The sequence below is a fragment of the Mastigoproctus giganteus genome, chromosome 4 (genome assembly GCF_048544385.1).
Source record: "Mastigoproctus giganteus isolate SK-2022 chromosome 4, ASM4854438v1, whole genome shotgun sequence".
In the NCBI taxonomy this organism is placed as follows: domain Eukaryota; kingdom Metazoa; phylum Arthropoda; class Arachnida; order Uropygi; family Thelyphonidae; genus Mastigoproctus; species Mastigoproctus giganteus.
In genome coordinates, this window is record NC_143578.1 from 242,146,114 (window position 1) to 242,171,964 (window position 25,851).

The 25,851-nt window shown below is 34.9% G+C and overlaps 1 protein-coding gene across 1 annotated transcript in view; it reads left to right on the top strand.

The window, feature by feature from the left end:
- Positions 1-25,851, top strand: part of Usp14 (ubiquitin specific protease 14) — a 156,219-nt gene that overhangs the window by 70,624 nt on the left and 59,744 nt on the right. Inside the window, exons 8-9 of the mRNA XM_090372138.1 lie at positions 11,057-11,212; positions 13,093-13,177. Of these exons, the coding sequence (XP_090228264.1) occupies positions 11,057-11,212; positions 13,093-13,177 (241 nt within the window). The remainder of the gene's footprint in view (positions 1-11,056; positions 11,213-13,092; positions 13,178-25,851) is intronic.

Consider the following 25,851-nt stretch of genomic DNA (forward strand, 5'->3'; position numbering starts at 1 on the left):
GGATATTATGATGTGGTTACACAGGAATTGGATGCAAAAAATAATTTTGATATCATATATTTGGATTTCAGGAAAGCTTTTGACACTGTTGCACATGGAAGACTATTGTACAAATTGGGAGTGGTTGAGTGGGAGAAGACAGAGGGTGGTTATTAATGGGTGTTGCTCTTCGTGCCCAGGGGCTCACATCTGGTGAGTATGGGCTTGGCACACCCAGGGTCCTGAGCTGGATATCATCATTCATCTCTTTCTTGGTGATTCCCTTCTACCTCTCTCTCTCTCTCTCTCTCTCTCTCTCTCTCTCTCTCTCTCTCTCTCTCTCTCTCTCTCTCTCTCTCTCTCTCTCTCTCTATCTTTGGGTAATTCAGAATTTTTTTTTTTTTTGCCTGGTGCAGCACAAGCCTCAGGCTTCCTTGCACCATATGGCTAATAATAATAATAATAATAATGATACAAAGGTTGGCAGGGTTGTTAATGACAGTAATGGCAGTGTGCTACTGCAACAGGATCTAGAAAATTTGGGAAGGTGGGCCAAGAAGTGGCAGCTGAAGTTTAACCTTGACAAATGCAAAGTACTGCATATGGGTAGAAGTAACCCCAGAGAAACGTACAAACTGTGTGGTACTACACTTAGGTGGTAGAAAATGAAAAAGACCTGGGAGTAATTGTACTGTCAGATATGAAGTTTTCTGAGCAATGCAGACAGCCTGCCAAGGCAGGTCATGGGGTTTTGTCAATGATATATAGGAATTTTGCTAACAGGGAGAAGGAGGTGATTGTCCCTTTGTATAAGGCAATGGTCAGACCCCACCTTGAGTACTGCGTACAGGTCTGGAGGCCTCATTTTAGGAAGGATGTAGATTTGCTTGAGCGTGCACAGAGAAGGGCAACAAGATTGGTGAGGGGAATGAAGGGATCCTCTTACCAAGAGAGGCTTAAGTTCTGCAAATTGCAGTGGCTGGAGACTAGGCACCTGCGCGGTGATCTGATTGAGGTGTATAAGGCCTTGATTGGGTTGAGCACGCTGAATTCTGATGGGATCCTTCCACTTGTTCAGATTACGAACCTAAGGGGGCATAAATTCAAATTAAGAAAAGACAGATGTAGAATATATCTGTGTGGAAATTTGCCTTTAGCCAGCGGGTGGTTAATTGCTGGAAAAAACTTCCATCTGTCGTGGAAGTTGATAGGTTGAATAAATTTAAGGAGGAACTGGACAGGCATTTGGAGGGAATGGTGTGATTTTTTTTTTTTTTGGCTGATGCTGCATGAGCTCCTACACTTGCTTTCTTGCATCACATGCTACTACTACATACACAGGTGTCTTGAAATCAGTTCGTTATACGGAAATTTTCTTCGTTATACAGAAATTATTTTCAATGTAATGACCAGGGGGAAATCAAAAAAATTTGCTGTATGGAAGTTCGTTAAAGAGAGGTCTGACTGTAATTGATCTTTGGGTGTGGTATTACTGCTTTAGGATCTTTATAATGCTGCTTTCCAAAGAATAAAATAATAAGGCATTTTTTGTCATTCTTGCTCTTAAATGTACATACTTTACTACTTATGAATGGTGCTGTATGTTTGCAATCAAGAGATTATCATAGATGCTATTATGTAATGCATATCCTTGTGTTATAAATTATAGACAAATTAAAATTTAGTTCATTTTAATATTATAGATTTTAGTATGCAATAGGTTACATAAAAGATAAAACCTGATAGTCACAACCTGTGATATTTCAGTTTTGAGTAAAAAAGGTCTTTTTGTAATTATGCTAAGAAATAATAAAAGTCAGTATTATTATTAATCTTTAAATAAATATGTATATATATGCACATTTTTCATGGTTCTGCCCACCACAGTGTTCTATGCATATCAATGTTTTCAGTTTTCTTTCTATAGAGCATGTCTATATCTACAGTTGTCTTAAAACAGGAGTTCTCATTGGGGCGATATTGCCACAAGGGGGTAAAAATTGGTTTTTGGAAGATGAAAAAATCATGGGTATTGTAATGGTTTGTAGTCCTCCAAAGTTCATCCCTATGCAATGACATCTTATTCCTTAATATTTAATTTCTCCCATTGGATTTTCTTTTTGCCTGAAACAACTGATTTTTAACATATAGGTATATTATATTAGAAGTGAGTAAGAAATTTTGATAAAAGGAAGATAGTGGGCATGATTTAATTCATTTGCTTTTCATAGGCATTAAATGCCTAAGTGCTTTCAGAGGTAATGTCTCAGCAATCCTTGGCGTTTGCACCTTTCCAACAGCTGCGACCTTGGCAGTAGCATGGTTGATTTATTTACTCTTTTGTTGGATTGGTCAATATATGAGGCATGGATGGGATGAGGAAATGTTTCATTCTGTTGTGTCTACTTTCTGAGTGACAATTAGTATTGATTTATTGTTTCCTTGTGGAAGTTGATTATGTTTGATCCATAGTGCTTTCATGAGTGACATGGACTATGAGAGTCAAATAAAAATAGTTCATATTTTATTTTTTAATTCTTTGTAATTATTCAACCCATCATCAAACATGTCAAGTGCTGAAAAGAAAAAGCGTTGACAGCATCTGGATCAATATCTAGCTTATGGTTTTATTGATCAGCTCAAGACAGTCCATGTGTAATAGTTCTTTTTCAAATGAGGCTATCAAACCATCAAGATTTTTAGATAACTGAAAAAGGAAACATCCTGATAAGGTTGGTAAACTTCTGTCCTCCCCTTTCCTACAGAATTCCTCATATGTCACTGTAGATGCAGAATACTCATTCAGTTTTTCAGCTATCTGAGCATGTAAGTTGCAGCATCTGGAGACTAGGCACCTGCGAGGTGATCTGATTGAGGTGTACAATGCCTTGAATGGTTTGAGCAGGCTCAATGCTGATGGGATACTTCCACTTGCTCAGATTAAGAACCTGAGGGGGTATAGATTCAAATTGAGGAAAGACAGTTTTAGAATAGATGTGCAGAAGTTTGCCTTTAGCCAGTGGGTAGTTGATTGCTGGAACAGACTTCCATCTGTTGTTGTTGAAGTTGATAGCTTAAATAAATTTAAGGCTGAACTAGACAACCATTTGGAGTGACCGGATGGGTGAAATGGGGAGGTTTTTTTTTATTTCTTGGCTGATGCTCTATAAGCTTGCTTTCTTGCATCATATACTTCAATTAATGTTAATATCGAATATTTTAAAAATTTAAAACATAATATTGAACAACATAACACTGTTACTTCCTTATTTAAGAAGAACACAAACAAATGACGATGGAATGATTGCATCTTATTAAAGTGCAGAGATCATTGCAAAAACTGGTAGTGCTCATACATTGCTGAGACTTTTATACGACCCACATTATAGACTGTAATTTCAACAGTAATGCATCCAAATCCTTCCAGTATTTTAAAAACATTGCCATTGAGCAACGATTCAATTCAAAGACGAATCGATGAGATGTCAGTTAACATTTAAGAGCAGCTAATCGACAAACTAAAAATTAGAAAAGTTTCTATTCAGATTAATGAATCCACAGTTATTGACAATAAGGCCCTTCTAATGGCATAGTGCATTGTTTCGATGATGATCATAAATTGCAAGAAGAAATGTTGTAAAACCTATAGAAACTGACTGTACTGGAGCATCCATTTTTGCTGCTGTAAAAACATAGTTTGATGAAAAACAAGTATCATTGGAAAATTTGGTATCCTGTGCCACTGATGGTCTACCTCAATGGTTGGAAGACATAAAGGTTTTATAGCCCACCTAAAGGAAATATGTCCCAAAGTTCTTGCAATACATTGCATTGTGCACTGACATCATCTGATTGCAAAAAATATTAGTCCAGTTCTTTATCAATCTCTCAGTATAGTTATTAAAATCATCAATAAAATAAAGTTACATTGTAAATATGATTGCCTTTTCAGAAAATTTTGTGTTGCTAATGAAGAACAGTATGTGAGGCTTCGTTTACATACAAGTCAGATGGCTTTCTAAAGGAAACTGTCTAACAAGATTTGTAAACCTTTTTTATACAATAATTAGTTTTTTAGAAAGCAAAGGAGATCAGCAAACAGAAAAACAACATATACTATTTGGCTTGAATTTTTCGAAAACTTAATAAAGTATCACTTCAACATCGAGGGAAATTAATTACTGTGATAGACTACAAACGTGTATTAAAAGCCTTCACTGAAAAACTGGAAATGTTTGAAAGCAATTTAATGAGAAAACAATTTTATGGTATGCAAAAGTTAGCTGAAATCAATGAATCTCTTACTGAGAATGATTTTAAGAATTATTCAGATAATTTGTGTTCTTTAAAAGGTGAAATGAAAAATAGATTTTCAGATTAATTTTCTTTTGAAGTGAAGCCATCGATGTTAGATCCAATTGGATGCGATGCCGGGTCTGCTAGTGAAGAAATTCAAGAAGAACTCATTGAATTAAAATGTAATGAAGAATGCAAATATAAATTCGAAAAAGGTGGAATCGATGAGTTGTGGTGATCAAAAACAACTAAACTTCTTTATCTAACGATGTGGTCTGAAATGGCCAAAATACTTTGTTTTCCAAGGTCTTATATGGTTGAAAGTGGTTTTAGTTCAATAAATAAAATATTAACAAAGGAAAGAAACAGAATTGATATATGTTCAAAAGAAGACCGTCAGAATTAAACTTACTAACATCAGACCGAACATTGAACTTTTTGCTAAGAAGTATCAGGCTCAGGGATCCAATGAATAAAAAAAGTAAGTATAAAGTATTTTCTTGTTTAAAATTTTAGAGGGGGGGAGGGAGATTAGGAAAAAAATTGTTTAAAAAAGCCCTTTAGGGGCAATAATTAAAAAAAGGTTGAGGAACACTGTCTTAAAACTATTCAATTATGTGTTCACCTAATTTTTGTGTTTAAGTAATAGTAAACAGTTAACAATGACAGCACAATTATCTTCCTCATGTTGACTAAATTAATATGTTAAAAATCTATTCATGACTGTCTACTGGAATGAAACTAAAAGATTATTAATATTTTAAATGAGAATTATGAAAATTCTGCACAATGTTAATTGTGTTAGTATGTGACTAAAAATTTTTCTCTCGATCAGTTAATACCAAAATGTTCTGATCTTGTACGGATACTTTGAGCCCATTTAAATTGGAGATATATATTTTTGGTCCCTTGAACCTTGAATTAACTGGGTTTTGCTGTATTTGGTGATGCTCTGCTCTCTGCTGTTTATTAATTCCCACCCTCCCTCAGATTTTTCATTAACGAATTTCTTTAATGAAATTTTAATCTTGCATTCTTTGGTCTCACGGAGAGCAAATAACTACAGTAAACAAGCAAGTAAAATAGTTGACACAAGAGCCTAGCCTTTGAGGTAAGTTAGGTGGGAGTGTAATAAATGAATTTTTATAAAAAAAATTGAGATGGCTTTTGAAAAACTTCTTAAAAAAAAACCATAGCAGTTATTGAACATGAAATTTTATATTTGCACTGCTTGCAAATATAAAATTTCATTTCATACACAAAAAATAGATTGTATGAAATTGAAGAGGCTTGTGGTACTGGGTTTCCATAGATGAGTAAAGAAATTCAGTTTGTCTGGTAAGAACAGTAACTACTTTTAACGATAAACAGTAACTAAGATTAAGTAACAGGAGCTTTCGAGATTTAAGTATCTCTTCGTCAGCTGTGCGAATGCATACATAAAATATAAAAATATGAAACGTTACAAATGGAATGTGCAGAGCGTGGTCGTGTTGAGTAAAAAGAGAGAGTGTGTGTGAGAATGTGTGAATGATAAAACATTACAGTGCAGAACTAGTGCAGAAATACAAATAGATTGTATTTCACAATTGTAATCAAGTGTGCATTTTTTAAACTATATTCACACTGGTCATCAGTAGTTCACAAAAGCATTCTTAATTAATTGCAGCTTACTTAGTTAAATGGCAGCTGTAATTACCAAGATTGGTTAGCAAAATTGTTAAAACTTAATATATAAAATGTAACAACTTAGAATTTGTTACATTTTTACAAAATTTATTGAAAATAAAAATTTTTTATTGAATGAACATCAGTACTGAAAGAGACAAATTTTGTCTCTTTCAGTTTTTTTACTTGGATTACAAGTATTAAACAGCAAAGAATATCACAAAATATGGATTCTCTCTCTCTCTCTCAAAGATTTGTTGAATTGTACATAAATAACAACCCAATGCATGCTTTAATATACAGCCTTGTATATTAAAGCTTTGATATTATAGCAAAAATAAAAATTTAGCAACCTTTATTATTAGAAAGAAATACAGTAAACCCCCACTATTTGCGGTATCTGTATTCGCGGTCGCTGATTTAATATAAAATGAAACCTTAAAAAACGTGAATTTTAAAGCTGTGAAATTTAAAGCTGTGAACATTTTCTGCCATAAAAAAACATGGGCGTGGCTAAAATTAGCTTTCCCGACCAAAACAGTGCTCAGTGTATCCGCTTTTTCAGTAGTGTAAGTAAATGGATTAATATTCCTATAACACTGTATTCCTGTATCTTACCCATAATTATCAGAGCTTCCCTGACTCAGGGGAGGTACTCATGGACTGAAGATGTGCAAATGTGACCCCAATCCACAAAGGAGGATCAAAGGGAGACACAGGTAATTACAGACCTGTTAGTTTAAGTTCTGTTCCAGGGAAATTAATGGGGGCACTGGTTAAAGAAGCATTGCAGGATCATCTAGACAAGACTTCAGTTATAGCTCGGACACAGCATAGGTTTGTTAAGGGGAAGTCTTGTCTGACTAATTTGATTGGATACTATGATGTAGTCACAAAGGAACTAGATGCAAAGAATAACTTTGATATCATATATTTGGATCTTAGAAAGCCTTTGATACTGTTGCACATGGAAGACTGCTGCACAAATTGGAGCAGTGTGACCAAATTGGAGGCAAATTGCAGCTATGGATAAAGGCTCTTCGTGGACTAATGTTATTAGTGGAGTCCCTCAGGGTTCAGTGTTGGGTCCATTTTGTTGTTTTCTGTATTTATAAATGATATTGATGATGGTATATCAGGCTTAATATCGAAGTTGGCAGATGATACAAAGGTTGGCAGGGTTGTTAATGACACTATTGACAGTTCACTGCTGCAACAGGATCTAGAAAAGTTGAGCAGATGGGCTGAGAGGTAGCTGTTGTTATTTGGTTTTTAGGAGCATTAGCAACTAAGGCCATATTGCTCCGGGATATGCGGTGGTCATTCCCTGATCTTTCCGCATCCTCCGTATTTGGTGGTGACGGGCTCGAACCCCGGTCTAATCAAGAAGCGTGTGCTAAGCACTGCTGCTCCTTCCCACCTGGCTACGGAGGCGCCAGTGAGAGGTAGCAAATGAAGTTTAACATTGAAAAATGTAAAGTACTACATATGGGAAACAGTAATCCCAGAGTAACATATCAACTCTGTGGTACCACACTGACAATGGTAGAGAATGAAAAGGACCTGGGGGTAATTGTGCAGGCGGATGTGAAGTTTTCTGAGCAGTGCAGATGGGCTGCAAGAGTAGCTCATGGTGTCTTGTCAATGATATACAGGAATTTTTCTAGCAGGGATAAGGAGGTGATTATCCCCTTGTCAGGCCACACCTTGAGTACTGTATACAGGTCTGGAGGCCTCTTAAGAAGGATGTAGAGCTGTTGGAATGAGTACAGAGAAGTGCGACAAGATTAGTGAATGGAATAAAAGGTTGCTCTTACGAAGAAAGGCTAAACTTTTGTAAATTACAGTGTCTGTAGACTAGGCACCTGCGAGGTGATCTAATTGAGGTGTATAAAGTCTTGAATTGTTTAAGCATATTCAGTGTGGATGGAAGTCTTCCTCTTGCTCAGTATAATCGCCTGAGAGGGCATAAATTCAAATTGAGGAAAGACGGTTGTAGGATAGATGTGCAGAAGTTTGCCTTTAGCCAGTGGGTGGTTGATTGTTGGAACAAACTTCCATCTGTCATTGTAGAATTGGGTAGGTTAGGTATGATAACGTAAATAGATTCAAGGCAGAACTTGACAAACATTTGGAGCCAGTGGATGGGAGAAATAGAGTTGTTTTTTTTTTTTTTTTTTTTTTTTTGGCTGATGCTATATAAGCTTGCTTTCTTGCATCATGTACCTTTGCTAATGCTAACGCAAATTAAAGTTATGTGAATTCTCCATGATTCTGCAAGCAGTTCTTCAGGAACTAAATAGAAATGTAAAATTTAAATGTGCCATATACTTATAACCATACTATATGCTGTACACTAGCAAATTTTTATTATAGTTAAATTTGGCTGAAATTATAGCTTTTTATTTTTATTATATTATTCAATTTCATTCTAAAGGATGTTTTGCCTGTAGTTGGTTTCGGCAGTCTTTTTGAATTAGACAAGTCCCTGCAACTTGTGAATACAGTAGAATGTCAGTTATCCAGAATAATTGATGTCAGACCTCTTCTGGATAGCCAAATTTTCTGAATAATCTAACGTAATTTGCTCAGAATAATCGCCTGACACGGCATAAATTCAAATTGAGGAAAGACATAGGATAGATGTGCGGAAGTTTGCCTTTAGCCAGCGGGTGGGTAATTGCTGGAACAAACTTCCATCTGTCGTAGAAGTTGATGGCTTAAATAGATTCAAAGGCAGAACGTGACAAACATTTGGAGCGAGTGGATGGGTGAAGTAAGTGTTTTTTTTTTTTTTTTTTTGGCTGATGCTATATAAGCTTGCTTTCTTGCATCATGTGCCTATGCTAATGCTAGTAAGGTAAAATTAAATATATTCTGTTATAATGTTTTAAGGTAAAATAAAAAGACTTAAATAGCATGAAAAAACAAATTTATTTAATTTAAAAAATAATAATAATTTATACATATGTATGTATATTCGGATAGGTATTTTACTGCAAATTTAAAGTAATTTTTTAAAATAATATTTGATCGTTTTTTGTTTCGTTTGTTGTGACCTATTTTTTTGCTGCTAAATTTCTCAAGTTCAATCAAATATCAATTTGAGTATGTTGCATTCTTCCTGGTTTTCTGCCCGTTTCAGTGCTGTTTCTTTTCATTGACATTTTATGTTAAAAAAACAGAAAAATAATAAATCACACAGTGGCCAATATTCTTACCGAATCTGGAGCTAAACTAAACATAATATGTCATGGAAAATTTGGTTCACAGAAGCAAATGACTAAACTCTATCACTCATGGTTTCCGAGAAAACCCATCAGTCCTAATCCAACATTTTGCTAGATATACCACTTAAAGAAAAAAAAAAAAAACAGTGAGAAATGCTCTCGTAGCATAATAAACATTTGTAGTAGTAGTAGCATGTGATGCAAGAAAGCATGTGTATGAGCTTATGCAGCATCAGCCAAAAAAAAAAAAAAAAATCACACCATTCCCTCCAAATGCCTGTACAGTTCCTCCTTAAATTTATTCAACCTATCAACTTCCACAACGACAGATGGAAGTTTGTTCCAGCAATTAACCACCCGCTGGTTAAAGGCAAATTTCCGCACATCTCTTCTACATCTGTCTTTTCTTAATTTGAATTTATGTCCCATTAGGTTCGTAATCTGAACAAGTGGAAGGATCCCATCAGAATTCAGCATGCTGAACCCATTCAAGGCCTTATACACCTCAATCAGATCACCGTGCAGGTGCCTAGTCTCCAGCCACTGCAATTTGCAGAACTTTAGCCTCTCTTGGTAAGAGGTCCCTTCATTCCCCTCACCAATCTTGTTGCCCTTCTCTGTACACACTCCAGCAAATTGACATCCTTCCTAAAATGAGCCCTCCAGACCTGTACGCAGTACTCAAGGCGTGGCCTGACCATTGTCTTATAGAGAGGGACAATCACCTCCTTTTCCCTGCTAGCAAAATTCCTATATATCATTGACAAAACCCCATGACCTGCCCTGGCAGCCTGTCTGCATTGCTCAGAAAACTTCATATCTGACTGCATAATTACTCCCAGGTCTTTTTCATTTTCTACCACCTTAAATGTAGTACCAGACAGTTGTTTGTCGTTTGCTCCGCAGTTACATGCTTTTATCTTTTGGTGTTTGTGCTGTGCAGTTAAACAATATCTTTAAGTAAGCCTAGTGTAGGACAGAAGCATAAGCATAAAACGCTGTCTCTTCACGATAAACTATTGGTGATAGAAAAACTTAAAAAAGAGCTTCAGTGTCAAGCATCTGTCTTGAGTGTGGCATTGCAAAACAAACCGTGTCGGACATTTAAAAGAAAAAAGTGAAATTCGTAATTTTGTTCTCAAGTTTAACGTGGAGAAAGAAAAAAGTAAAGTTAAATGAATGCGGATGCCTACTGATAAAGCACTAGATGGTGCTGTGTACAAATGGTTTTCCCAACTTTGTTCTTCTGTGCGAGGAATTGAACAATTTAAAGCATGCTCAGGTTGGCTTTTTAGATTTATAAGATGGCATAACATTTCATGACCATGTACATACATATTTTTAATGTAAAATAAACATGTTTTTACTGTTATCCACATACATTATGTTGTTTAAATAAGCTTTACCCACATTACAAAGCGTATTTCATATAATCCGGACTTTCATTAAAACGGACACCTCACAGCCCCTATTAATCCGGTTTAATGAGGGTTTACTGTATAGAATAAATGAAAAAGCTTGTTTTAATTGCTGGCATTTGATGTCAGATTGGTGGCAAATGAAGAACTGTATTGAAAATACAGTTCAATACAGTTCAAAACTTAGCATATGAAAGTAGAAGTAATTACTATCACAGTAATATATGGTTGTCAAAGTTATATATTACCTGACTTGTGAAACCTACAAATCCCCATGTGCTACAAACACTTAATGCTTCTACTAAATGTCAGACTAAATGATTCTTATGATTAAAAGACTGAATATCATCTCATTTTATTTCACTGTTCCTATTTCTCTATCATATGAAGTGGTAGGTATTGTTGGTGTACTTTGTGATAGAACTAGTGTGCTCTTAAAAATGTATTGTTATTTTTATACTTTAGGATGCTAATGAGTGTTGGACGGAAATGATGCGGATGCTTCAGCAGAAACTTACTCCTGAGACTTCTTCTAAGGCTTCTGTAGGCAATTCCAACAGTCCACCTACAACCAAATATAATAGTTTTATCGACCAATATTTTGGAGGCACTTTTAATGTTACATATCCTTGTACAAGATAGTTTAAGATTTTGCTGGTCATTTTTATCGAGATAAAATTGTTGCTTTTCTATTTTGTGTGTGTGTGTTAAAAATCTCACTTATTCTTGCTTTCAAAAGTACTGAATTAAAAAATATCAATTTGTTTTAATAGTATATTAGAATTTTTTTAATAATTAGAAACTATAGTTAATTGATTCTCACAAGATGCCAATAAAAATTGATAAATATAGTTTTTAATTAGAGGAAAAGATCATTATTATGAGTTAATCTTATAAAAAAAAGTACACTGTAACAAGCATTATTATCCCTGTAGTAGGCATATCAAAAAAGTTCTGGCAGCATGGCATTCATATATAAAGAACAGATTTTTTAGTATAGTCATTCTACCTTGTAGCATGAGGCCTTTGCCCTTAAATATTTTATAGTCTATATCACTGCACACCATTAGGCAGCTCATATTGTGAAGTTATACTTCATAACTGGGTTGTCACTATTGCAACACCAGGGTACCTGCCCACCCACCGAAGAGAAGCAAGAAATTCAAAATGAGGAATTTTGTAGATTTATTTGTAATTTTTGACATTCTATTGGATAATAAGATCAAACATTTTTTTTCCCTGACTGCCTTTGTAAGATCAACTTTTGGTTGAGAAGCCAGGAAAAATTTAAACCAAAACAAAATGCTATCAAAAATTAACAGTGTTAATTTTTTTGACCCTAGGACTGCCATTGGCTGATTGTTTTATTGCTCTGGTACTATTCTTGGTACACCCCAGACCAGCGTTTCCCAAACTGTGTTGCGTGGAACACTAATGTTCGTGAGATGTGAACAAGTGTTCCATGAAAAATCGTAATTAATAATTAAAAAAATAAAATAAATAAGTTTTGCATATTTGTAGCATACACCACTTTTGTATCATTATAATTTTTAACATTATTTTTTTCCAGTTATTAATATACTGGCATAGACTAATAATCAAATAGACCGCAGAACACTTTATTTTGGCAGGCTTTGCATAGAAAAGTATGCATAGGGGTAACGACAACTATGAAAAAGTAGCTATGTAGTGGTCTAATATACCATTCGTATGTAATTTATCCTGGAGTACATAGGTTGAAGGAAAGAGGGAAGCAAAGTGATATCATAACTAAACTCACTTTCTTGTATAATTTTTTTTTTGATAATTATCAGTATTTCGAAATATTATCAAAATAAATGACCATGGATTTGTGGTTGAAAAAAGGAACTTTAAAACAAGAAGCAAAAGTACTTCTAGTATTGCAACTGTGGTCAATGAAAATGAACACAATATTGTCACACTTCAAAGTGAGGATGAACAATCACAGCCTTTTGTTCCCCAAAAATCCAAATTAAAAAAACAGGAACCAACTAATAAAAGACAAAAACAAAAGTATAATGACAGTTATTTGAATTTTGGCTTTACATGTGTTGGAAATAAAGTGCTCCTGATGCCCAGGTGCATTGTATGTAATAAAATATTTGCAAATAGTTCTTTGGCTCCCACTAAACTTGTGTTTGTAAGTGTTCTGTAAATATATTGTGAGATGAAAAGTGTTCCGTTACTAAAAAAAGTTTGGGAAATGCTGCTCTAGATAATTGTGTGTATGTGTGTGTTTCATTGTGAAAGTATGATTAAAAGAATGCAAACATTAGATACCTTGCATTAAATGTGAATATTTAATTACAATATGTTTATTCTTGTGTGTAGTGATATCTGGATTTTATTGAAAAACAGGTATTCACTGATTGTCTGAAGACTGATGTCTACAATATCCATACTTGTTTTAAATAATAGCTTATTAAATAATGTTTCTTGAATTGCTTAATCATTGCTTCATTTATTACCCTTAATATGTCACTCTAAAATGTACTGAATCTGAAGATGAAGCGGAAACTCACACAAAGGAAAATTTTTTACAGTTGAGCTGTTTTATCTCACAGGGTATGATTTTAATATTGTATTTATTTACTTTTAAAGATATTAATAAATAAATAAATGGAATGGAAAACCCTATATCCTGAACTTACTTCCCAACTGTTTATGAGAATTTACCACCTACTGTTTGTTGATAAGAATGAAATTAATTTAAAAAAAGTATTTGAAATTAATGAAATTAAGAACTAGCCCCCCTGACTGTTTGTCGGCAGGAATGAAATTAACTAAAAAAGTTCTGGATGCTAAAAACTTATTAAAATTATTCTGTAGAGGGAAGTGCACCTTACTCTAATGCTGATCGTAAAGGGTTTCACTGTGTGGTTTTGCTAAAATCATTATTGAACCAAGAATTTGAATGGAAACTGTCAAATCAACAGCAGAGCCTATTATCACCAGGCCGGCTTACATACCCAATATCATACAACAGAACTCAGCCAACATGTCCAGCCGCCTAACCTCTCATTGACCAAAAATTGATTCAGCAATAAGGCTAGTCACCTTTTTGTTACAAATTAATCACTTTTGAGGCACTAAGAATAGAATGGTTTGACCCAGGCCTGGCCAACCCACGGCAGCATGCAGCCAGCCACATTATTTTTTGTGGCCCACCAGATGATTTTTACACTATTGACTACATCAGTGGGAAATCCAGGGCCGTACTTATAAATAGGCCCATGAGAAGCTAGCTTCAGGCCCCACGATAGAGGGGGCCAGAAATTTTTAAAGCAATTTTTTTTTTTTTTTTAACACCCTCTTCTAAACTAGGACCCACTTGTACCTACCATGTAAACAGAGACAGGTGAAAATTACTGAAAGTGTGGATGACTGATTTCTCTGAAAGAGATTAATTTCCAGAATAAAGAAAATCACTCTCTCCTAATTCTCTACAGGATGTAACAGTAGAACACAGGCTGACCATGCCATATTATCTGGATCAGGAATATAATCTTTTCCACTGGCTATGAACACAAGAAAGCAATGACCAGCGCGACTTCTCGGAATAGTATGTAGAAGAGGTGGTTGTAAATATATTATGAACAGTAAATTGCGGAATGTTAATCCTTTTAACTCTTAATTCTTGCTTTCTACAGCAGCAGCTCTGTTGCCTAAAGGCCAGAGGTGCGAACAATGCATGTCTAGCCTCTCTTGAAATCCGTTCGTCGTATGGAAATTTTATTCGCTCTACAGAAATTATTTTAATTGGACACCCATGGGTTTGAGAAACTATATAAGCCGAAACCTGGAAACTCTAACATTTAGTTTAATTGTTGATGTGTAAAGTTAAAATGTGATACATAGGAGTGCACACACTGAAGTAAATATAGGTATGTATATATCTCTCTAAAAGTAGTGTTGTAGTTTAATAAATTTTGATTCTGTTGTAACAGAAAATTTAAATATCAAATCTATGTAATGTTTCATTATCTATTGCGACTGTGGCATGCGTTTCCTTTATTGAAAGCTTTTTGTTTTCTCGCTCTTAAAATATGAATTGATTCAAGCATTAATTTTTTATATCGAATCATTATCGGTTATATTACTTTTAAGCTGTTACTATAATCTCATTTGAATTAAAAATCTGAAATTGCCAATAAACAATGAATTAAATGAAGCAGTAATTAAAACAGTGATATATTTAATATTTAAAAAGGCATTAATCATAATAGCAGCAACTATGCCGAAGAAGAAAATGTTTCAAATATTGAGTATATGTGCAACATTGTTAATGATGGATTTAGATCAACATTGCCGAATGTAGAAACAATTCTGAAAATATTTCTCACAATGCCTGAGACAAATGCAAGTGGGAACAGTCATTTTCTGTTCGCAAACGTGTAAAAAAACTATGGCAAAGGTAAAGAAAGCCAACACTGGAAACTTTTAACGGTCAAACGCGTTTCCCGGTACCCCAGCTTCTCTCTGCATTCTCGGTAAACAGATGGCGTATGTTAATGGCAATAGAAGTTGATAATGATGTATTCATTAGTTTTTTCTCATTATTAAAAACAGATTATTGGAATTCATTAGTGTAATGCCTTTGCAGCTGAAATGTACTTACGGGTACACTCTCCCGACTGCCTCAGTCTTAGTGTGTTTATCCCCCCCCCTCCTGCTGTTTTAACCCGATAGGAAAACGACCTATCAGGTTAAAACACCAAGAATGCAGGGAGAAGCTGCAGTACCGGGAAAGCTTTTGACCAGTTAAAGTTGTTTTCATGTTGGCTTTCTTTACCTTGGCCAAAACTATTTAAGGAATAGTTTAATCCCAGATAAAATGAGTAATTTGTCATTGTTATTTATTGAATCTGAATTAGTAAATAGCATTAATTACAATGATTTAATAGATATTTTTCCCAAGGCAAAGCCAAGGAAAAAATTTTTATGCACATAAATTGTATTAACTCATACAATTTATGAATTTAGCTATTGCATTACTATTTTATAATGTTATAACCTGCTATTATTTACTGCTAACAAACAAGATGTGGATGTTTTTATAATATTTTTGTAACACAATTTTTGATATTGTTTTTGTAATAAAATTAGTAATTAAACTAATTTGTTTATTATTCTAAGCTTTGGTTTACTAAAAAAATAAATAAATAAAATAAAATAATAATATATATCCATTTAACATTGGAATATATTCTTACAAATTAGACTGATTCGGTTAACATTTTATTATACTCGTCAACGAAAGATTAAAATAGGATCAGGTATTAACCATTAGGAAGGTGCTTAAGGAAAATTTCTGAGAAGGAAGGTGAGCTTATACCTACAAAAAGAAGGTCAGGTTAAATTTCCCCAAAATGATCCGAACCAGGAGAAATAAACAGAGAAGGTCAAGGACGATAGAACTAATCAGGGATTATATTAAAATAAGGGATGGGGGGGTGGAGAATTTTAGGACAAAAAGGATATATAAGGATTTGTTTCGGCGGGAAACAAAGTAGTTGTTGGTCGGTTTAGAGTGAGTTGGTGGTTTTAAGTGAGTAGGCCATATTAGAGTGAGTCGGTCAGTGAGTTTTTTGGTACAGAACAAAGGAACCCAATTTGAGGACCATAATGGAAAGTTGCCCAAAAATCAAGGAGCTGGCCCAACCTGGAGAAGGGGAGAATAAATTGTAAGTACTGTTTAGTATTGTTATACCTAGTCAAGATATTTGTATAACTGGTTTATAACTAACTTACGTGTATATTAGTCAAGATATAGTCCTGGGGAAAGGAGAAAGGCATTCTGAAATTCTTACTATGAATGACTTGATTAATCTATGAAGAGGAAGGATAAACAAAATTGATGTTTTAAAGGAACTGTAAATAAATCTACCTGGTAATGAAATATAGTAAAGAACTTTTGTAACTGTACATCTCAGTGGAGGTTGCCTGTATTAGAAATTTAGTGAAAAATTTGTATGTACATGAGTCAGTTTCCTAGAATTAAACATGTTGGCAATTTTCATGTGTTTTGTCAGTTGTCTCACTCATTCTAGCTAACCCAAAATCTCTGGACTTGTATATGCAGTCAAAGCCCCAAGGGTAACAAATAGTTACCGAAATAATGAATTAACCGTAGTTGAACAAAAATATATATATATAAATTACATAAACAATTATATATATATATAGTACACTGAGTAGAAGAGTGTACGCCTACATTATACTCTATTGTTGTTGGGCTTCCACGTAGCTCAGTGCTGATTTTCACGTCTTCGGTGCAGGCAGCCCGGGTTCGATTCCGGTGGGGGCCCAAATTTATAAAATCATCATGATTAGGGCTTACAATACTGAGCTTCCAGGATCCCATATACACCCATCCCAGTCTTTTTTTCGGTATTCAAATACTGGTTTTTCAGGACTAATTTAAAAATTAATTATCCATGATTTATTCACATACAGGTTATATAAAATCGACAACAATAAATCATTAACACTGCTGAATTTGCAAATGAGGGATTGTTATACACAGTACAAATGCAACTGAAACCTGAAAACGTCATGAAACTGTAATACATAAAATCTTACAAATATATTTTTCTTAGTAAGTATAGTGTGTGTGAAAGTAAAGCACTTTAAGGAATAACGAAAACATAATTTCCATTAGTGGCAATAGGCCTGGTAGTGCAATTAAGGAATATCATTATATTAATGGTATGGCAGGTGTGAAATGTTTAAAATTAAAAACTTCTGAACAATAGTTTAATCCGTCTATTACACTGTTACTTGAGGATGCGACACTTAGTGCATTTCGGGAAAGGGTATTGGTATGGAGCAATTCAAAGGTGTTGTAAACAGGTGATCTTGAGGTAAAAGATGAAAGTGTTTCATTGTATGGGAAAAATATTCTATTTTCCCACCAAAGGAAGAAGAGTGAGTTTAAAGAATAACGCCATGATTGGGTCAGATTTAAATTAGATAGGGAGAGATACGTAAATGCATGCAAATCCCTCTGGGGTTTGCAGTAAGCTTGCTTATAAAAAAGTAGTACAAGGGGCGATTGTAACTTACAATCAATTCAATAAATAAATAAATGAGAAGGAAAATAAACTTGCTTTATAAAAAAAATAGTACAAGATTTAAATTAGATAGGGAGAGATACGTAAATGCATGCAAATCCCTCTGGGGTTTGTAATAAGCTTGCTTATAAAAAAGTAGTACAAGGGGCGATTGTAACTTACAATCAATTCAATAAATAAATGAGAAGAAAATAAATAAGGTGCTCGCACTAAAAGAGGGGTTTGTGGTTGTTCGGAGGGGTTGCAGACTTCCAGTGGTAGTTCTGGGAGTATCCAGCTATATAGTGAAGGTTTCTCCAGGGCATGTCCTGGAGAAACTAGAAGAATGCTAGAAGTTAATCCGGAAGTTGAATAACAAGCCAGTCAGATAGTGCCCTGGCTTCTACTACTGCTGTGGTAATTTCCTTCAGTATTAACAGAGAACTGTTCTCGAAATCCCGAAATAAGACAGTACTGGAAGAGCTATACATCAGAGATGCAAGGTTCAACTAAGAAGGGAGAGAGAGACATCACTGCACTCTGTGGAAGGAACCCGCACAATGGAATCCCATCGTGAAAGAGAAGGAAGGTAAGTCCTCTGAACTGTGTTGTTTTGGAAATGGTACTTAGAGAAAGTGGGAGATTATTTTAGAGTAAGGTTGAAGTCGAAGAAACACGAGAAATAAGGAAATGTTTAGTATTGAGTTGGTTTATTGGTTGAAGTTGTAAAGAAAATTGATATTGCTAAATTAAGAGAGATTACATGGAATTGTTAGCATTAAGTTAATGACTTATGGATTGCTGTTGTGAAGAGAATTGATATTGGTGATTAAGATTGAATTAGTTGATATTGTTTTGATTGAGAGAAATTTTATGGAAATGATAGTGTGTATTAACAGATTAAATGAAAAAAATGAATAACTTAGGGCTTGGGTAAAGAAAGCCTGCACGAGAACGACGACAAACGTCGGATAACTTACGCGGTAAATTAGTTTGCCGATACGGCACTCTAGCGCTGCTCACTCGGTAAACAGACGGTAGGTGTTATCGGACTGGAGCAAAGTCGAGAACGATATACTGATTGACAGGTAGGCGTGGCAAACAATGAAATGATTTATTAATAAACAATTTATGTGCTAGTCCACTCATGATTCTAAAGAAAAAAGGTTAGGTTACCCCCTCCATTTCGGGAGAGGTTCAAGCTCCCATGGGATTCAAGTGGAGGTAACCTGACCTATTTTCACCATTAGGGCATATTATTGAACAAGAAAATAAAAATACGGTCATAAAAAAATTTATTTTTTTATGAATGTATTTCTAAATATGACTGATTCTAAAGAAAAAAGGTTAGGTTACCCCCTCCACTTCGGGAGGGGTTCAAGCTCCCATGGGATTCAAGTCGAGGTAACCTGATCTTTTTTCACCGTTACAGTAAATGTTAGGGCATGTACGATTAGGACAAGTTACCATTAGTGCTGCTACAGTGATACTAAACCGATGTTATCGTGTGTTGTGTTCGCGCACCAATCAGCACGTCGTTTGCCACGCCTACCTGTCAATCAGTATATCGTTCTCGACTTTGCTCCAGACCGTTAACACCTACCGTCTGTTTACCGAGTGAGCTGCGCTAGAGTGCCGTATCGGCAAACTAATTTTCCGCGTAAGTTATCCGACGTTTCTCGTCGTTCTCGTGCAGGCTTTCTTTACCTTCGCCTAACTTAGGTGTAAAATGAACACCAGTTATGTATTGTAAGTTGATTTGTACGATAAATGACTTTTGTTTTATATTTGTGTCATTGGTCTTGAGAAACTGACAGCTCACATATAATATACATGATGGCCAAAATTTAAGTATCCTTATTCAGAATTCTCTGTACTAGCTCTAAGTAATAAGCAGAATGCTACCAAAATTATTAAGTTAAACTATTCAAGACATGGGGAAAAGGATCCTGTGAAAAAAAAATTTAGTTCCAAAATCTGCCAATAGGGGATAATATGGCGCTGAACTAGAGGAAAGACTTGACGAAGTACCAACAAATAAATAACTAAGATAAACCTTAATGAAATTACAAATTTTTATTTGTGCTCTTTGCAAAAAAAACAGAAAGAAACTGAATTGCATTAAAGTTTTAAATCCAAACTAAAAAATAAGACGCCTAAGAGAGCAGAAAATTTGCATAAATCTGAGTTAATTTAATTTTCTCAGCAGCAGAGAGCTATAAAGACACAACGCGAACATCGCAAGCGTATTCTGTAAGTTTACTATTAGTATTATTCCTCAACTGCAGCAAAGAAGATGCCTGGATGAGACAAATTTTATGCAAGATGGGGCTCCTTATATCGCATGACCAGTACAACAGCTTCTCCGGCATCACTTAACTGCAGAAAGTGTCATTAATCATTTGTTTCCCATTGCATGGCCACCACGTTCACCTGACCTTACACAATGTGATTTTTTGGCTGTGGGGTCACCTCAAGGCCAATGTCTATCAAGGAAGTGTCCATAACCTGGCTGTCTTAAAAGGACAACGTAACTCAATATGTGCGGAATATTACTCCAGATACGTTGCATTCTGCAGTCGAGTACACTGTGCATCAAATGCAATTTCTAGTCCAGAACAATGGTAATCACGTCCAAAACCAACTCAACCATCAGGAGTAAACTGTGAGTTTGGAGCTGTGAAACCATTTCCTCTGGCAGTTTAGTTGTTTCTTTCTGGTTTTTTTGCAAAGATCACAAATAAAAATTTGTAATTTAATTAAAGTTTGTCTTAGTTATTTATTTGTTGGTACTTTGCCATGTCTTTCCTCATGTACAGTGCCATATTATCCCCTATCGGCAGATTTTGGAACAAATTTTTTTTTTTCATGGAATCCTTCTCCCCATGTCTTGAATAGTTTACTTACTAATTTTGGTGGCATTCTACTTATTACTTAGAGCTACAAAGAGCTCTGAATAGGAATACTTCAATTATGGCCACCCTGTATATATGATATATAATATATATACTCGTGTGTGGGGAGAGGGGGGGAATATCCATCAGCTTCTGGAAATTATAATTTTTTAACACAGTGAGGTAGTTGTGGCGCTTAGTGCTTGACGGAGCTGCTGTACTAAAATCATAACAATGGCCACTGACGGTGATACTAAGGAACAGGGAAATAAAAAATTAATAAATAAATAAATACACCCCCCCCCCCCAACAACTTAGATTTGGTTTCCTCACCAAGCTTAACTGTCAGTCCCTTTCTTTGGTTAATACGGATATAGTGCCGTAAAAAGTCAAAAAAGGAAATATTCTTTTATTTTTGATAAAAAGGAAATAAGATTTTTTTGAATATGAGGGAATAAGGGGAATTAAACTGCAAACTCGTCTACGACTATCTCAGTATAAAGCACCAACCAGCACAGAATTCAAAAGGAAGTTTTCTGCTGCTAATTAAATATGTACCAAAATTAGATCCAGTTTAAATGATAATGCTATTGAGTTTCTTAAGACAGTTTAGCTCACTTTATTCGGACAGGTAGTGTAGATGCTTGTTTTGTTTTTAGAATAACTGTTTAATAATTTTTGCTAGAACATTTATTATTGTAATAAAAGTTCGATTTAAAACGTGAATACAAGTACAGTAAATCTTCGCTATTCGTGGTATCTGCTTTCGCGTATTTGCGGTCGCTGATTTAATATAAAATGAAACCTAAAAAAATGTGAATTTTAAAGCGCCGTGAACATTTTCCGCCATAAAAAAACATGAGCGTGGCTAAAATTATCTTTCCCCGTCAAAACAGCGCTCAGTGGGTGGGGGGGAGAGTGGTGACAAAATTGCGAATGTGGAAGTTTCTAGCTAATCCTTGTTCAATATGTGTTATGTGCTTGTCATGGAAGGTTTCGTCGTTTGCTTTTAATTTATATGCTTATAAATGGAATAAATTTATCAATTTATAAATTGATATGCTTACAAAAGTGACGAATCTACCGTTTTGCAGTGTAAAACAGACTTTTTCGAGCTTGTTAATGGAAGAAAGTGACTTTATTGTGGACAAGTTCTTTCTAACCCGTACAAAAATATGGTTACGAATAACAAGGGAAATGTGAAAATATCAAAGAAGGTGATGACATTAGCGAATAAAATTGAGTTATTAGACAAAATTTCTAATGGTGAAAGTGTCTCCTCAGTGGCAAAACATTATAAAATCAATGAGTCAATGGTACGATCAATCAAAAAATTGGAAGAAAAAATCCGTCACAGTGTCCATGAAAATGCGCTAATTGCTTCAAAAATTTGCTCTGTAACTCGTGATGTTAAATTAGAAAAAATGGAAAAGGCTTTAAATCTGTGGATAGAAGACCGAACTCAAAATAAAATTCCGTTAAGTTCACTCATCATTCGTGAAAAGGCAAAACTCCTTTATCATAACTTTAGCGAAACTGGTGATAGCACTGGCAGGATAAGTTTTTTAGCTAGCAAAGGCGCTGGATTGAAATTTCTAATAAATATTACATTTAATATTAAATTGTTTCTTATTTTCATTTCGATGCCATATGCTTGCATTTGGCAAGCATATGGCATCGAAAATGGCATCGCATATGGCTTGCAAAAGGTGGAGTCATATACTTATCTGGGACAAGTTATTAGCTGTAATAATGATAAATGGCCGGAAGTCAAGAGAAGAATAAATTTTGGATGGGTAGCATTCAGGAAATATAGTCATACTGAAGAGCAATATCCCAGTTTGTCTGAAACGTAAAATAATGAACCAATGTATACTCCCCACCATGACTTATGGAAGTGAAACTTGGGCACTCACCAAAAGAAGAGAAGCTGAGAACTACACAGTGAAGAATGAAATGAATTATATTGGGAATCAGACTGTTAGATAAGAAGAGAAACACATGGATTAGGCAGCAAACTCAAGTAAAGGATATTCTTATCAAAACTAAAGAACTAAAATGGTCTTAGGCAGGACACATAGCTCGAAGACATGATGTCAGATGGACTAAGAAAATAACAGAATGGTATCCAAGAGGAGCTAGAAGAAAACCTGGAAGACAAAGGTGGAGATGGATAGATGAAATTCAGGAGTTTGTGAGTAGTAAATGGATGGCTAGTGCTCAAAACAGAAGGAACTGGAAAGTTGCTGGAGAGGCCTTCATCCTGCAGTGGATTGAAAATGGCTGATGATGCTTGCATTTCACTATGTACTGTCCAGGTACATAGTCATATTATGAAGGTACATATAATACATACATAGACAAAATTTTAGATTAGTTTTTCTTATATATTTCATACTTTGGAACGGAACCCCTTTATTACTATGGGAGCCTTAACTCAGTATTCACGTTTTCGATATTCGTGGCATTTCTCAGGAACGTTACTGTAATTACTTTTTTTTCCTTACTTCATTGCACCTAATTGTCATCAAAATGTATTGCGAAAAATGTTTTTTTTTTTTGGAGTATCGGTATTCTGGTTTCATTAATTAAAAATACCGAAATAATGGTATTAAGATTTTGACCGGTATTGTGAGCCCTAATCATGATGTGAAAGGGCAGTGGATGCTGGTCACGAAAGCCAGAAACGCGGCAATGGAAGTCACTTTGCTGACCACTTGATGCCCCGCCAAAGCCATGTGGCTGGTCATACCCTCATGGACTGTTACGACAGAGTTTAGTTCGGTCTTTATATTTTTCAGTATTACAATGTTTGTGTTTAAACAGATCAGTAAAAATAATTTTTTTTTTTTTTTTTCTGATTATATTTATTTGGAAAATTAAATGCACAGGGCATAATCCTTATGGGTTTTGATAATTAACTATATAGTATCAATGTAAATACACCATAGTTAACCCATATATTTGAACTACGTATGTAGCGTAGAGGGCATTGTTTTAATTGTATCTCATCTCGTGAAGGCAACCACATTATGAGATGCAATTAAAACGATGCCCTCTACGCTACATAAGTAGTTCAAATATATGGGTTAACTATGGTGTATTTACACCGATACTATATAGTTAATTATCAAAACCCATAAGGATTATGCCCTGTGCATTTAATTTTCCAAATACATTACCACCACACCCTTTTGGCATATTTATATATGCAAGTTTTTTTTTGGACTGGTATCCTAAAAGGGGACCCTGCAAGAGCTTAGCACCTTGGGTCCCGAGAAGTTTAAGTACAGCCCCGGGGAAATCATTCACTAGTTGCACTAGGCACGATAAATAATGAGAAATATAGACAGAATGAGAAATATAATACTAGACCAGCTGTACTTTTCCAAATCCAAACCACTCGTTCCCTTCTTCAAACCATGTTGTGTCACGGAAACACCAGGGAGGGAGAACTTGGTCCCAGTATTGGTATCTTCTCACGCCAGTTGAGTGAGCTACTCAATAAGTGGAGAGAAGACTGGATGTCTCAAAAGGAATAAAACGTTTTTTAGAAAAGTATTTCTAGTGGAAAATGTTTAAATAAGTAGTGTAGATGCACTTGTTGTCATTAAATACATCTATAAAATATTAATTAATAATTTATTTTTTACCTTTCAGAATGAATTTAAAAAAAAAAAAAGAAAAGTTTCAGAAGAAAACAATTTGGCGACCATTGGGAAGACAATTATTTCTTCATAGTACAGAACTCCAGATTAACATGTTTGATTTGAAGAGAGAATTGCTGTATTTAAGGAATACAGTGTTAAAAGGCATGAAATAAACCATGCCGAGTATGTGAAATTCAATAAAGAATTGAAAAAAACATAAGTTGGCTGCCCTTAAATCTGAATTAAAGGCTCAGCAAATGATATTTAATTCATCATTATAACAGTCATCTAACATTGGCAAAGCAAGCTATTCTGTCGCACTGTTAATTGCAAAGAAAATGGGCGCCTCCGTAGCCAGGTGGGCAGGAGCAGCAGTGCGTAGCACACGCTTTTTGATTAGACCGGGGTTCAAGCCCGTGACCACCAAATATGGAGGATGCGGAAAGGTCAGGGAATGACCACCGCATATCCCCGGAACAATATGGCCTTAGTTGCTAATGCCCCTAAAATCCAAATAACATAACATAGCAAAGAAAATGAAGCCATTTTCAGATGGAGAATTGGTGAAAGAGTGTTTGGAAGCCGTTATAAAAGATGTTTTGCCCGATAAAAGTAAAATATTTTCAAGCATAAGTCTGTCGCATCAAACAATATGTTGTCACATTAATTTCATTTGAAATAGTGTGACTTTGTGAGATCAGATTCAAGAATTCCAAGCTTATTCTTTAGTGTTCAACGAAAGTATGGATATTTCAGACACATCTCAACTTGCGGTATTTATTTGTGGAGTTAACGATTCTTTCCAAGTGACAGAAGTAATGCTAAACCTTTTAAGCTTGAAAAACACCACACAAGGTGAAGATGTTTTCCAAGCCATAAAAAAGTGTTTGTCCAACAGTAGTTTGCATTTAGAGGTGCTTTCTGGATTAACAACAGATGGAGCACCAGCTATGATAGGGAAAAATAAAGGAGCTTTAAAGTTATTTATGGATGAGTTGGAGGCAAGAACCATTAAAACCAGTCCTGTATTTCTCATACACTGTTTAATATATCAGCACAATTTATGCACTCAAGTGTTGTCTATGAACCATGTCATGGATGTGGTTATAAAAACAGTAAACTACATTCAATCACATGCACTTCAACATCGGCAGTTCAAGAAGTTCCTGAAAGAATTATGTTCCAAATATGGTAACATCGTATATTTTACCAGTGTAAGATGGCTGAGTCGTGGAAAATGTTTAAAACGATTTTTTGAGTTAGGGGAAGAAATCGAAATTTTTATGAATGTGGAGAAAGTATCACTTTCTGAATTAAATGATGAAGAGTGGTTGTCAGATCTATGTTTTTTGGTAGATATAACTGAAAAAATTAACCAACTAAACAAGGAATTGCAGGGGCAAGGTAATTTAATTACCGATGCTTGTAATCACATCAAAGCATTCCAAAATGAAATTATTGTTGTTTGAGTGGCAACTTAGAAATAACAATGCACAACATTTTTCATTGTTAAGCGACTTCAAAACTGGTAATCTTAGGAATTTCTCAAAGTATGCTGATTAAATAAAAAATTTCAGCAACATTTGATCGTTGTTTCTCAGAACTGGCAAAATATGATAACGTGTTTGAGATATTTTGTTCTT